General features: G+C 35.8%; 1 protein-coding gene across 9 annotated transcripts in view; it reads left to right on the plus strand.

Annotated features, from left to right (window-relative positions):
- Positions 1–48: 48 nt before the first annotated feature.
- Positions 49–11,873, plus strand: part of PMS1 (PMS1 homolog 1, mismatch repair system component) — a 74,370-nt gene continuing 62,545 nt past the window's right edge. For 8 of the 9 annotated variants that reach the window (XR_002122130.1, XM_019626487.1, XM_019626492.1 and 5 more), the window contains exons 1-3: positions 49–159; positions 7,185–7,336; positions 10,022–10,204. Coding sequence is in view for 8 of the 9 variants with exons in the window: in XM_019626487.1 (XP_019482032.1) it covers positions 7,205–7,336; positions 10,022–10,204 (315 nt within the window). In the remaining variant the exon portion in view is untranslated. Of the gene's footprint in view, positions 201–7,184; positions 7,337–10,021; positions 10,205–11,873 lie in introns of all 9 variants that reach the window. The other variant, XM_019626488.1, reaches the window with a different exon arrangement.

An 11,873-nucleotide genomic window follows, 5' to 3' on the forward strand; every position in this document is an offset into this window, starting at 1 on the left:
GCGAGGCGGGACTAAGTGCCGCAAGCCTTCTTCCCGCCCCGCCGCGCGCGTGCGCGCTGGGAGCAAATCGGGCATCCGAAAGGCCAGTCCTGGGCTGCGGGCGGGATCCTGGCTGGTCGGCTAGTGGATGGTAATTGCCCACCTCGCGCGAGCAAGAAGGTAGTGTCGTGTGGCTAACGGGCATTCGTTCTTATATTCTGGTAGGCTCGGGACCCCCTCCCTTCAACTCGTCCAGGTCGGTACGAGAGCGCCGCTGGCCTCCATGGACGCCCCTCCCCCAACCTTCCACCGCCTCCACGGGGCGGGAAGCGGACGAAGCCGGGTCCGCGCGCTAGCGTAGGTGGAGAGCGGTCTCCTAGCTGGTCTGGCCTCGTTAAGCGTCTGGTTTGGCCATTCCTGACTAAGTCGGTATCTCGGCCTTTGTTGCAGCCAATTTCCCAGATCCTTCTAGGTGCAAGACTTATTAAAGTTGTTTGCCAAGATAAACTCCAGCCCCTGGCAGCCTTAACTCAATTTGTCTCGTGAATGAGTGTGGCGTTTTATAGTATTATATGTTGTGGCATCATACAGGCAGTGCAAGCAAACTCTTTTTCAGTTAACAGTGATTTTTTACTGGTGTCCTTCTGGGTTTCTTCACACGCTGAATGAAGTCAGGCACCTGTATTACATGCGGAGGATATATGGATCCCAAAAATTGATTTTTTTTTTTGAGAACCGAGAGGAAAAGTCAGATTATTTGGAGTCATAGTTGAAATTGAATTACATTACTTGGCACCACACAAAGTTTGTGATTTGTATTGCTGAAATGACTTTCAACATTTCAAAATTGGTTTGAGAGAATGTTGACTATATATATATTGCATTTCTGTTGGCTCTATGAAACAGTTGAGTTAGATTTATTATAGTCTTTAAATAAATTATTTCATGGTGTTTTCCCTAAAGTCTGTGAGTTCTCTGATCTATGCTTATTTTTAGGAACACTACTGTTGACTTTTCTGGTCATCAGCGCTCTTTCAGTAGTGTTTGATTTCCCTCTCAGCAAATATGGCATTGATACCCAACATTCTCAGATATTCTATACTGTAATTTGTAAGCCTGATACCTACCCTTCTGCTTTTCAAAAGTTGCCATTTGGTACGCATACAATAGAATGCTTGCTGTGTTCCAGAGGTTATGCTAGGGATATGAGATTCATATAAAATCTCTTTCTTCAAAGAACTCTGAGCAGAAGGAAGGGACAGAAAAACAATAATTAAGATAATCTGTCGTGAGTTTTGGGTTAGAAATAAGGAGAAGGTGCTGTGGGAGTAGAGGAAGGAACGCTTAATCTTTTGGAACAGGGGTGGAGCTGGTAAATAAGGTTTCCTTGCGGAGGTGATACTTGAACTAAATCTGGAAGGATGTTTAGAAGTCATCTCTAGTGAAAGGGAACTTTGTGAGCTAAGGAAGAGTGAGTGCTACCACGTTGAGAGAGAGAGAGAGAGAAGTAGTATAGTATGACTGTCCTAGTATGCATTTGGAGAATAGTGGGATGGGATTAGAAAGATAAGAGGTCTGTTGTTAAGGAGTTTGGACTTGATCTGGTTAGTAAGTGGAAATCTTTATAAAATTTTAAGTAGGGTAGTAACATGATGAAATTTGAATTACAGAAAGAACCCTACAGGTGTTTGAGATTTGAGGCAAAATATCTGTTAGGTGCGTATTGCAAAGTTGAGGGGAGAAATGTTGAGGGAGCTGAAATGAGGTAGTAGCTCTAGGAGAGGACTAGTTTGAGAAATAATTAGGTAGTAGGATAGATAGGACTGGCAGGATGTAGAGAGTGAGGAGAATTTCTAGGATGACTTCAAGATTTTTAATTTTGCCTTGTGAGACTGGAAGAGCATGGCCTTTGGAGTCAAGCATGCCAAAGTGTGCAGGTATGAGGTCTGATGACAATTAAGTTTGCAAACTTGTTGCAGCAATGTTGCTAGCCTTTTTTGATATCAGGGATTATTCATTACTAATTTGTACCAACTGGACAAACAGTTAACCAAGTTTTCTATTTGGAAGTGCTGAAAAGGCTGCGTGAAAAAGTTAGATGAAAACGACCTGAACTTTTCGCCAACAGTTCATGGCTCTTGCACCACGACAATGAAGCTCACACAACACTGTCTGTGAGCAAGTTTTTAGTCAGTAAACAAATAACTGTATTGGAACACCCTCCCTACACACCTGATCTGGCCCCCAATGACTTCTTTCTTTACCCGAAGAGAAAGGAAATATTGAAAGGAAGACATTTTGATGACATTCAGGACATCAAGGGTAATACGATGACAGCTCTGATGGCCATTCTAGAATAAGAGTTCCTCAATTAGTTTGAAGGGTAGACTATGCGCTGGCGTCGGTGCATAGCTTCCCAAGGGGAGTACTTCAAAGGTGACCATAGTGATATTCAGCAGTGAGGTATGTAGCACTTTTTCTAGGATGAGTTTGCGAACTTAATTGTCTGACATCGTATGCATCTGTCACCAGTTGTGTGTGATCTTAAATAAGTTATCAAGCTTTTAAATCCCATTTGTGATAGAATGATAATATATATAGGGTTGTTAGGAGTAAATGGGATACTATATATACGATATATATATAAAGTTGCTTATGTGAGCTATTTTTATTATCAAAAAGAAATATAGGATGAAAGTTAATTAGAGAAAGATTCCGAGATCACCATGGGACATGTTAAGTTTAGGGTACCTCCAAGTTATCTCAGTGATGATATTTAGAAGGTGGTTGGAAATAAGACCCTGCCCTGTAGTTCAGAAAAAAAATTTGGTTAGGAGATAGAGATGAGGTGAGGGATGATATGGAGGCGAGCTAAGAGTATATAAAGGGAAGGAGTTAAGGCAGTGGTAACTTGCTAGGAAGGACACTCTTCCTAATGTTTACGTTGACATGAGGAAGATGCTGATAAAATTATTTTTCATGGCTCTTCATAAGCATTCATGAAGTGCTTGCCGTGAGTGAAGTACTCTGATTATGCTGTGCTGCATCCAGAAATAATTCCTTGCATTCAAAAGTTGTATAGGAGAGGACGGGTGTGATAAGCATCCAGTGAGTGATGCAAGATGAGTTCTTTAGGAATGTAGGGGAGGGAGGGATCATTCCTAGTTGGGTGATCAGAAAGGACCATGTTACAGATGTTACTGGAACTGTGTCTAAAATGACAAGATTGCATTGGGAGGAAGAGGAAAGCAAATAGGGTGAGGTTTCTGGCAAAGGAAGATTGAGATTTTTGACTTTGGTCACTAAGATCAGTGTGTTATTTACGAGAAATAGCAAAGTTAAGTGGAAGGCATTGACAGGGGAGCAGGAAGTAAGTTCTGTTTTAGAAATATTTATTTTGAGGTCGCAATGACACTGATTTTTAGGAATGCCTGTCTTGGGAAGAGAGATCACTATTGGGGATACAGATTTAGATATTCTTCTGTAAGTTTTAAGCTTCAGGTTTTACGATATCTAAGAAGAGAGAGTGATTGGGGAATGCCCACATTTCTGGGAGGAGAGTGAAGAAAACATGAGGCGATCGAAGAAGTATACGTGGAAAGATCTTTGAGAATTAGGAGTATCATCAAGGTTATGTACTTTGGGGATGTCAAGGAACATGAGTCCTAAGAAAAGGATGTGATGATTTAAGAAATCATTGGTGAACTTGAAGAGAGCAGGATCATGGCAGTGGTTGTGGTATAAGCCATTTTGCAAGGTTTTTAGAAGTGAGTTGGCGACTGAATATAGGTAAGTTATTCAAGTTTTGGCTTCAAGATAATTATTGGGGTAAAAGGGTTGAGGGAAGAATTTTTTTGGTTTTTTTTTTTTTTTTTTTTGCTTTCCAGGCCAAGGAAGGTGCCTGTGGGGGGTGAGGGTGGGGACTGGATAAAGAAACTAGGTTTAAGTGTTAGCTTAGGATGGAGACTTTGAGCCAGGACTGAGGGAAGAGGAGTATGGCTAGCAGTGCAGACTTGAAGAAACCAGGGGACACGATGGGGTGGAGGAGGTAAGGAGTGTGTGAAGATGGAGTTCATGCTACGGCTGCCATGATCTCAGTAAACTAGAAGAATGATGAAGATTGGGAAGAAATTAGGGACTTGTCTTGGGTGAGGGTGGGGATTTAAAGAGGGGGTATAGAGAATGAGACAAAGATGGTGAGATTAAGGAGGAGATTGCTCAGAAAAGCATGAAGGTTGCTGTGAGGCTAGGTTTTTACCCCAAAGCTTGATTAATCAGTAATTTTCTTAGATCCTTGGGATTCTTAAACTAAGGTAAAAGTAGAAGTCTTCTTGAACATAATAAGTTTAACCTGATACCAGGCCATGTGTCAGCCCCTTTTGGGGTAGGGGTTAGAAATGGTGGGGAAGTTATTCATTTCAAGTTTGGAGGAACTCATTTAGTTCAAGTATCCTGGGATCTTTTAGCATATATACCAAACACTGTAACTATCAGATTTACTTCTTAACCACAACCATATGATATCATTATCTCCATTTTGTAGATTAGATGAGTTTTAGAGTTTAATTTTCTCAGTATTATATAGCTGTTAATGTAAGGGCTGGGATAGAACTAAAAGCAGTGTGATTTCAGAGCCTGCTCTTTTAACTGCTACTCTATCCAGCGCTGTCCAATCGAACTACAATGTAAGTAAGCCACATATATAATTTAAAATTTTCTACTAGTCACATTAAAAAGTTAAAAAAATTAATTTTAATAATGTTTTAAGTAACCCAGTATACCCAGAATATCATTTTATTCTGTAATCAGTGTAAAAAATAATAAGCTTTTATATTTTTTTCATACTGAATTTGAAATCCAGAGTGTGTTAACATGGAGTAGCCACATTTAAGTGCTCCTGTGGTTAGTGGCTACCATATTAGACAATACAGCTCTGTACCCTTAGACCTGAGTCCAGTCTGAAGCTGGGGGAGAGTGCAGAAGCTGCCTTTTACTTGTGACAGCACTAATTTGTATGAATATTAAGATAATGAAGCAGCCTGACTGTCCGCTGTTTTCCTGACTTACTGGGAAAGCCTCCCAAGTCTTGAGTGCCACAAAAGAAACCATTGAGAGGTACCATATTTTGCCGTGTATAATGTGCTGCTATTTATAATGTGCACTTGTGTTTTTGGCCCAAACTTTCAAGGGAAAAAATCTTTCATTTTAATTTTTTAATTCAAACTTTGTTTACATTTAGGTACTTGTTTTTTGTAATATAAAGGAATTTTAGCCTTTATTTTTTGACATATTGTATAAGAAATTTCATGTAACAAATAATTACAAAACACAAGAACAGATACAAGGTACAAGAAATTTTAAGTACTGGTGACAAATTTACGATATTTACACATCATACAAGACCAAGAACTCCTCGTCATTGCAAGTTTGTCATAAGTTCAACAAAACCAATTATCATATTCCAGGGCATTATTTTGCATATGGATATCATTACTGATTTCTGGAGTTACACTTTTAACTCATAAGCATAAATAAAAGAATTAAAAACATTTATATAGATGCAGAATTAGTACTACCCATGTATAATGTGCATCCTTATTTTTTCTTCACAAATTTGGGCAAAAAATGATTACACACGGCAAAATATGGTAGTTGTTCACAGCTATTCTCTTTAAAACTGGGTACCCATCAAGCTAAATCAAATATATAATTAGAAGGTAATTGTTAGAATTAAAGAATTCCCAGCATTTCTTTACATAGTCACCATCATCGTAATAATAACGTACCTTTTATACAGCCTCGTTATTTACAGAACATTTTATATATGCTTTATTATTTGATCCTCACAACAAGTCAGTAAGGCATTATCTCCATTTACACAGGATGAATTGATTTTACAGAGGGATTTAAGTGATTTGCTTCAGTTTACATGTAATCAAGATGAACCCCCAAACTTGTTTTTTTTGAACTCCAGTCTGGTATATTTTTCCACTATGCTAATCGGTTTTGTCTTGGACAAAGTAAAATATCTTTATATTTATTAATTGTGACTGGTTAACACCACTCAGAACTCAATATGTTGGCCTCTTCCCAGAAATGTATCCTTTCAAGTCCTATGTAATTGCTATAATGGTTGTACTTCATTTCTTGCTCAGTTATTGACTCTTACTTTATGTGACTCTGCTTGTCTTACGTTATCTGGGAAAGAATCTTAAAAGAACGCCTTTTAATTTTGTTTGTTTTTGGCATTGCTGTTTTGTTTGGATCTAGACTCCATAGGATCAAATCATCATCATGTGAGCATGTAACTAGCCCTGGTAAATTAAGGATGTACCTAGGTTTCCCCCCACCCTGTTTTTTGTCAAAGAAAATCTCGACTCTGTAGAGGAATTGCATGTTGTCAAGCTAGTATTTTTTGTTTTTCTGAAATCTTTTTTGAAATTAGGCATTAACACAGATGTAAACCTCACTCCTTGGATATTTTACATACATGATTTCCATTGAGAGTTTTTTGTTTAAAAGTTTCATAGCTAAAACAGTTACTGGCAGAGAGATTTTGGATGTACAGGTTGGATTGGCATATAAAGAACTTTTTGAATGCCAGCAGAGAGATTTGAACCTTATCCGATTTTGGCTTTGGGGAGCCACATGATTAGAATAATGTTTTAGGCAGAATGGTGTAGAGGATAGTTACCTGATATGTCTGGGATCTGACTAGTTCAGATTAACAGTAACTCTAGGGTCTGGATATCCTAATTCCAAAAGAGCTCAGTAATTGAAAAGGACATAGTAACTCATCAAAACGAATGGATGACTAATGATGTTTAAGTGAGACTGCCTTTAAGGCATGTGACTGATATCGCATCCTAAGTGACAATACCACCTGGTCATTCCTTGCCAGGCAGATCACATATTACACTCATTATAGCACAGTTATGCTTATCTTCAGTTATTACCATAGCATGATTTACCAACTAACTTCTGTCTGCTTTAGTCTTATAAAATGGAGATGATAGACACATCTATTTTAGAGTATATTTTTAAGAAATAAATCATTTAATGCCGTATGTGCTTACATTAGAGCCTGACACGCAGTGAGGCTCTGTAGATACAAGCTGCTGTTATTATTGGTGTTGCTGTTAGTTTTGTTAGTCAGGAATGTTTAGCAGTTTTTATTTTTCCAACTTATATCTTTTATCTTCTAGCTACTCTGTTAAAAACTAGAATGAAACAGTTGCCTGCAGCAACAGTTCGCCTCCTTTCAAGTTCCCAGATAATCACTTCAGTGGTCAGTGTTGTAAAAGAGCTCATTGAAAACTCCTTGGATGCCGGTGCCACAAGCATAGATGTTAAACTGGTGAGTGTCCCTGGGAAGCCAAGTACCTGTAAAGCAAAAAAGGGCTAGACATATATTTCCTCCTTACAACTATTACATATTTTTTTCTTTATATGTAGCAGTAAATTACTCTTAGGAAATTGGACCCTTTTTCTTGTTTAAAAGTAAATTCTTAAAAATAAATTTTAATTTAAATCAACATTAGTTGATTACTTTAAATCAACATTAGTAACACTAAAATTATAAAAGAAAATTCATTTCATTGCCTAAAACATTTAATTTGTATTTTCTACTAATATTTATCCTTGGTTATTGATATATACCTATTTATATGTTCTCATTTGCATTTATTTTTTTCTACCTAATCTTATTTCAAAACTGTTGCCTTTGTTGCTTCATAGTTTCACATTTTTAAATTTAAGTGCTGCATATTAAATCATTTGAGTTGACATGACATGCCACTCATGATTTATTGCAGTTATTTTGCATGTCTACCTCCACTATTATAAATTACTAGCTCATAGAGGTAAGGTCTGTATATTTTTTTTTAATTTTTGTGTCCACCATACCTGGCCAGTATCTGCTACATAAATGATGAATAAATGGTATATAAATGATAAATAAACAGTGAATAAATTTGTTTGAGTGAATGTAAAAATACATTTTTGTAATTTCCTAATTATCAGATATTCACATTATTTCTAGCATTACAGTATTAGAAATAATGATACAAATACTTTTGTAGAAAAGAGGCCTACCCTTTTCATATATGTATTGATGTATTATATATATGTAAAATACAGTTACTCCTTATAAAAAAGATCTGTGAATTAGCTACTTCTATACCCACTTTACAGATAATTAAGGTTCTGAGAACTTGCCCAAAGTCATGTAATTCAAAAGAAGGGGAGCCGAGGTTGGAATTCAGGGCTTTCTGACTCTGAAACCAATTCAAGATCTTTCCTCTATGCCAGGGGTTCTCAGTGTTTGGGCACATCATAATAATTTATGAAGTTTGTTAAAACAGCTAATGGGCCCCAGAATTTCAGATTCTAGGTGGGGCCCAAGAATTTGCATTTCTAACAGATTTCTGGTTGATGCTGAGAACTATTCTGTACCATATCAAACCTGCATTTTGTTTTTAAATATATGCTTTATAAACATGAAAAAAAAATTATTAAAGCTAAAGGAAGATAATTTATTTTTCTTAGATATTTTATATATTCATTTTAGTCTGCTTAGAATATAATTTATAGTAATTAAATAGGATTAGATAAGTATATCTGACATATTTAAGAACCTTACTCAGACATACATTTCATTCTTAAAGTTCTCTGGAAGATAAAACATAGTTTTTAAAATGGTGTTACAAAGCCAACATAAGTCCTCTTATAAAAGTGAATTAAAGTATACATTTTTATTTGGTTACGTATTTTAGTCCCTTGACATTTATCAGTTTCTCTTTCTCTGCTTTGTCAAGTTTTAAAATAAACAACTGTGTTGCTCTGTATAAAGGCCTGTTTTATTAATATTATGGTTTCATACAATAATAACTATCCTGGCTAGGAATGTTTTCATAATTAGTTAATTTAAAAGGTTGATATTATTTTAAACATTTCAACAGATCTTTTTGTTATTTTTCTCAGATGCCCAGAGTTCTTATTTATGTTGAAAGATTTGCATTTCTATAGTTAATGATTTTTCTATAAAAAACAGCTGCTATTCCCAGAATAACTTAATTTTAGATTCAGAGAGAGATGAGGAACTAAATCTTGGGTGTCTCTCCCTATCATGTGTATATCTATTTTATCTAAAAAGCACTGACATAAACAATATTAAATAACTTTAGGTTATTGAAAAGATGTGGTATTATTTGAAATACCGAAGTCCTTGTAATTGTAGGCAGACTTTTTTTTCCCTTTAAAACTTGCATCTGTGGGCATACACATAAAACTTTGTGAAGTCAATCTTCTGATAGAGCTAGAAGCTTACTATCAGATTCAGAATATGATAGTCATAGAAAGTGTGATCACTATAGGAATTTAGATTTTGTTTTTGTGTACATATTTTTAGTATTAAACTACATATACTAAGTGATGAATTGGGGGGTATTTTTTCTTGGTTTTTAAATTAAAAACTTACTGAGATTACGAAATTAGGTGTATTTTGTCAGCAGTTTCCTGTTAGTTGACTATATGCAAAAAAGGAATTTAGAAAGTTATAATGTAGTAAATATTTAAATTGCTTACGAAAGCAATAAGGAGATCATGGGAGAAAGTATTAAAAACCAGGTTGAATAATGATAATTTCTAAACTCTTGGTGGGTGTTGTTTTTGATGGTGATAGTATTCTGTTTTATTTGAGAGATTATATATGCAAAGGTCTATATAATTTAGAAAATTCTCTTAGTCAAGTTTAAACATAAATTTAACATGAATACCTATGATACTGAGACAATTCAAGGGAACCTTAAAGATCAGACTGACTTTTTATTTTATAGTTGAATCTGAGTCTGGGAAAAGGAAGGTTTTATCCATTGTTTCATAACTAGGAATTAGTAAACTTAAGAAATTCAACTCACTTTCTTAAGATTATTAGGGTTCCATAATAGATAACTGACAAAATTATTTCAGTTGTGTTTCTGTTTTTAAATGTTGTAACAGTTTAATGTCTTTATATACTAAAAGAATTTTTAACTTTGTATAGGAGAATTATGGATTTGATAAAATTGAGGTGCGAGACAATGGTGAAGGTATCAAGGCCAATGATGCACCTGTAATGGCAGTGAAGTACTACACCTCAAAAATAAATAGTCATGAAGATCTTGAAAATTTAACAACTTATGGTTTTCGTGGAGAAGCCTTGGGGTCAATTTGTTGTGTAGCAGAGGTAAGGTAATTTATGTTGACTATTTTAGTGATTTTATAATCACAGAATATTAGAATTAAGGGAAAAACTAAGCCAGTATTTGACAGAGAATTTTTTTTTTTAATTTCATTGGGGAACAGTGTGTTTTTCCCAGGACCCATCAGCTACAAGTCAAGTTGCTGTTCTTCAATCTAGTTGTAGAGGGCGCAGCTCAGCTTCAGGTCCAGTCGCCATTTTCAATTTAGTTGGGGGTCAGAGGGGGCAGCCCACCTTCCCATGCGGGAGTCAAACCGGCAACCTTGTTCTTAAGAGCAAGCACTGTAACCAACTGAACCATCCTGCTGCCTGCCCGACAGAGAATTTTTTTATTGTGGTGAATGTACATAACAAAATTTACCATTTTAACCATATTTTAAAATTAAATTTATTGAGAACATTGATTAATAACTACATTATATTAAATTTCTGTATACTCTATTGTATGCTTACCATCCAAAGTCTAGTCTCCTTTCATCACCATTTTAATCACTCATAAGTGTACAATCGAATTGTATTAAGTACATTCACATTGTGTGTAGCCATCACCACCATCCATCTCCAGAACTTTTTCATCATCCCAACCTGAAGCTCTATATGTTAAATTAAATAATAAATCCCCGTTCTCCTTTTGACGCATCCCTGGTCACCACTGTTTTACAATCTCTATGAATTTGACTATTCTAGGTACTTCATATAAATAGAACCATACAATATTTGTTCTTTTGTATCTTGCTTATTTCACTTAGCATAATGTCCTCAAGGTTTATACTTCTTATAACCTGTATCAGAATTTCATCCCTTCTTAAAGCTGAATAATATTCCATCCATTGTATGTATAAACCACATTTTGTTTATCCATTTATATGTTGATAGACATTTGGGTTGCTTCCACCTTATGGCTAGTGAATCATGATGCTATGAATATGGATGTACTAATTAATGTCTGTCTGAGTTCCTGCTTTCAGTTCTGATTTATCCAGAAGTGGAATTGCTGGGTCATATGGTAATTCTCTTTAATTTTTTGAGGAACAGCAAAGTGTGTTTTGCAGAGTTAATATTTAGAAGAGGAAAAAGTGGTTTAGAGTGCCCTTTGGCTTGGAAAAAATGTATTAAATAAACAGGTATCTTAACTATAAGCACTTTTCAGAGCCTTTGCTATACTAAAGCACATTGTGAGTCTCTCAGGTTGGTGGTTTATAACAGGTACATTTTTATGTACCTACTTGACTGTGAAACCCTTTTATAGAGAAGCATTTCACTATTTTGTTGTTGTTCTGTGGAACACATTCTGGGTATACCACCCTAGTTAACACAGATAATTATTGAGTAATTATTGAGTCATTAGAAAAGTCATGACGCATGTTTGCAACAGATGGCACTAGTTCATTTTTGGAAGTACTAGAGTCATTTGCATCTATGTTATTGCTGTGTCATTTGACAGCTGACAGTTCTAGCTTTATTCTAAAAAAAAATTGAGTGATTTGGTTGAGTTTTGGAGATTTTACAACAAGTTGAAGATGGAAGACCAAACTGCATTTTTGCCGTCTTTTACTGTTTTACTTCCATCAAGGGAAGAATGTGCATCAAGCTTGTGAAAAGTTGCATCAAGTTTATGGTGACAATGCTCTACAAGAACGTCAGTGCCAGGGCC

The sequence above is a fragment of the Hipposideros armiger genome, unplaced genomic scaffold (genome assembly GCF_001890085.2).
Source record: "Hipposideros armiger isolate ML-2016 unplaced genomic scaffold, ASM189008v1 scaffold_680, whole genome shotgun sequence".
NCBI lineage: Eukaryota > Metazoa > Chordata > Mammalia > Chiroptera > Hipposideridae > Hipposideros > Hipposideros armiger.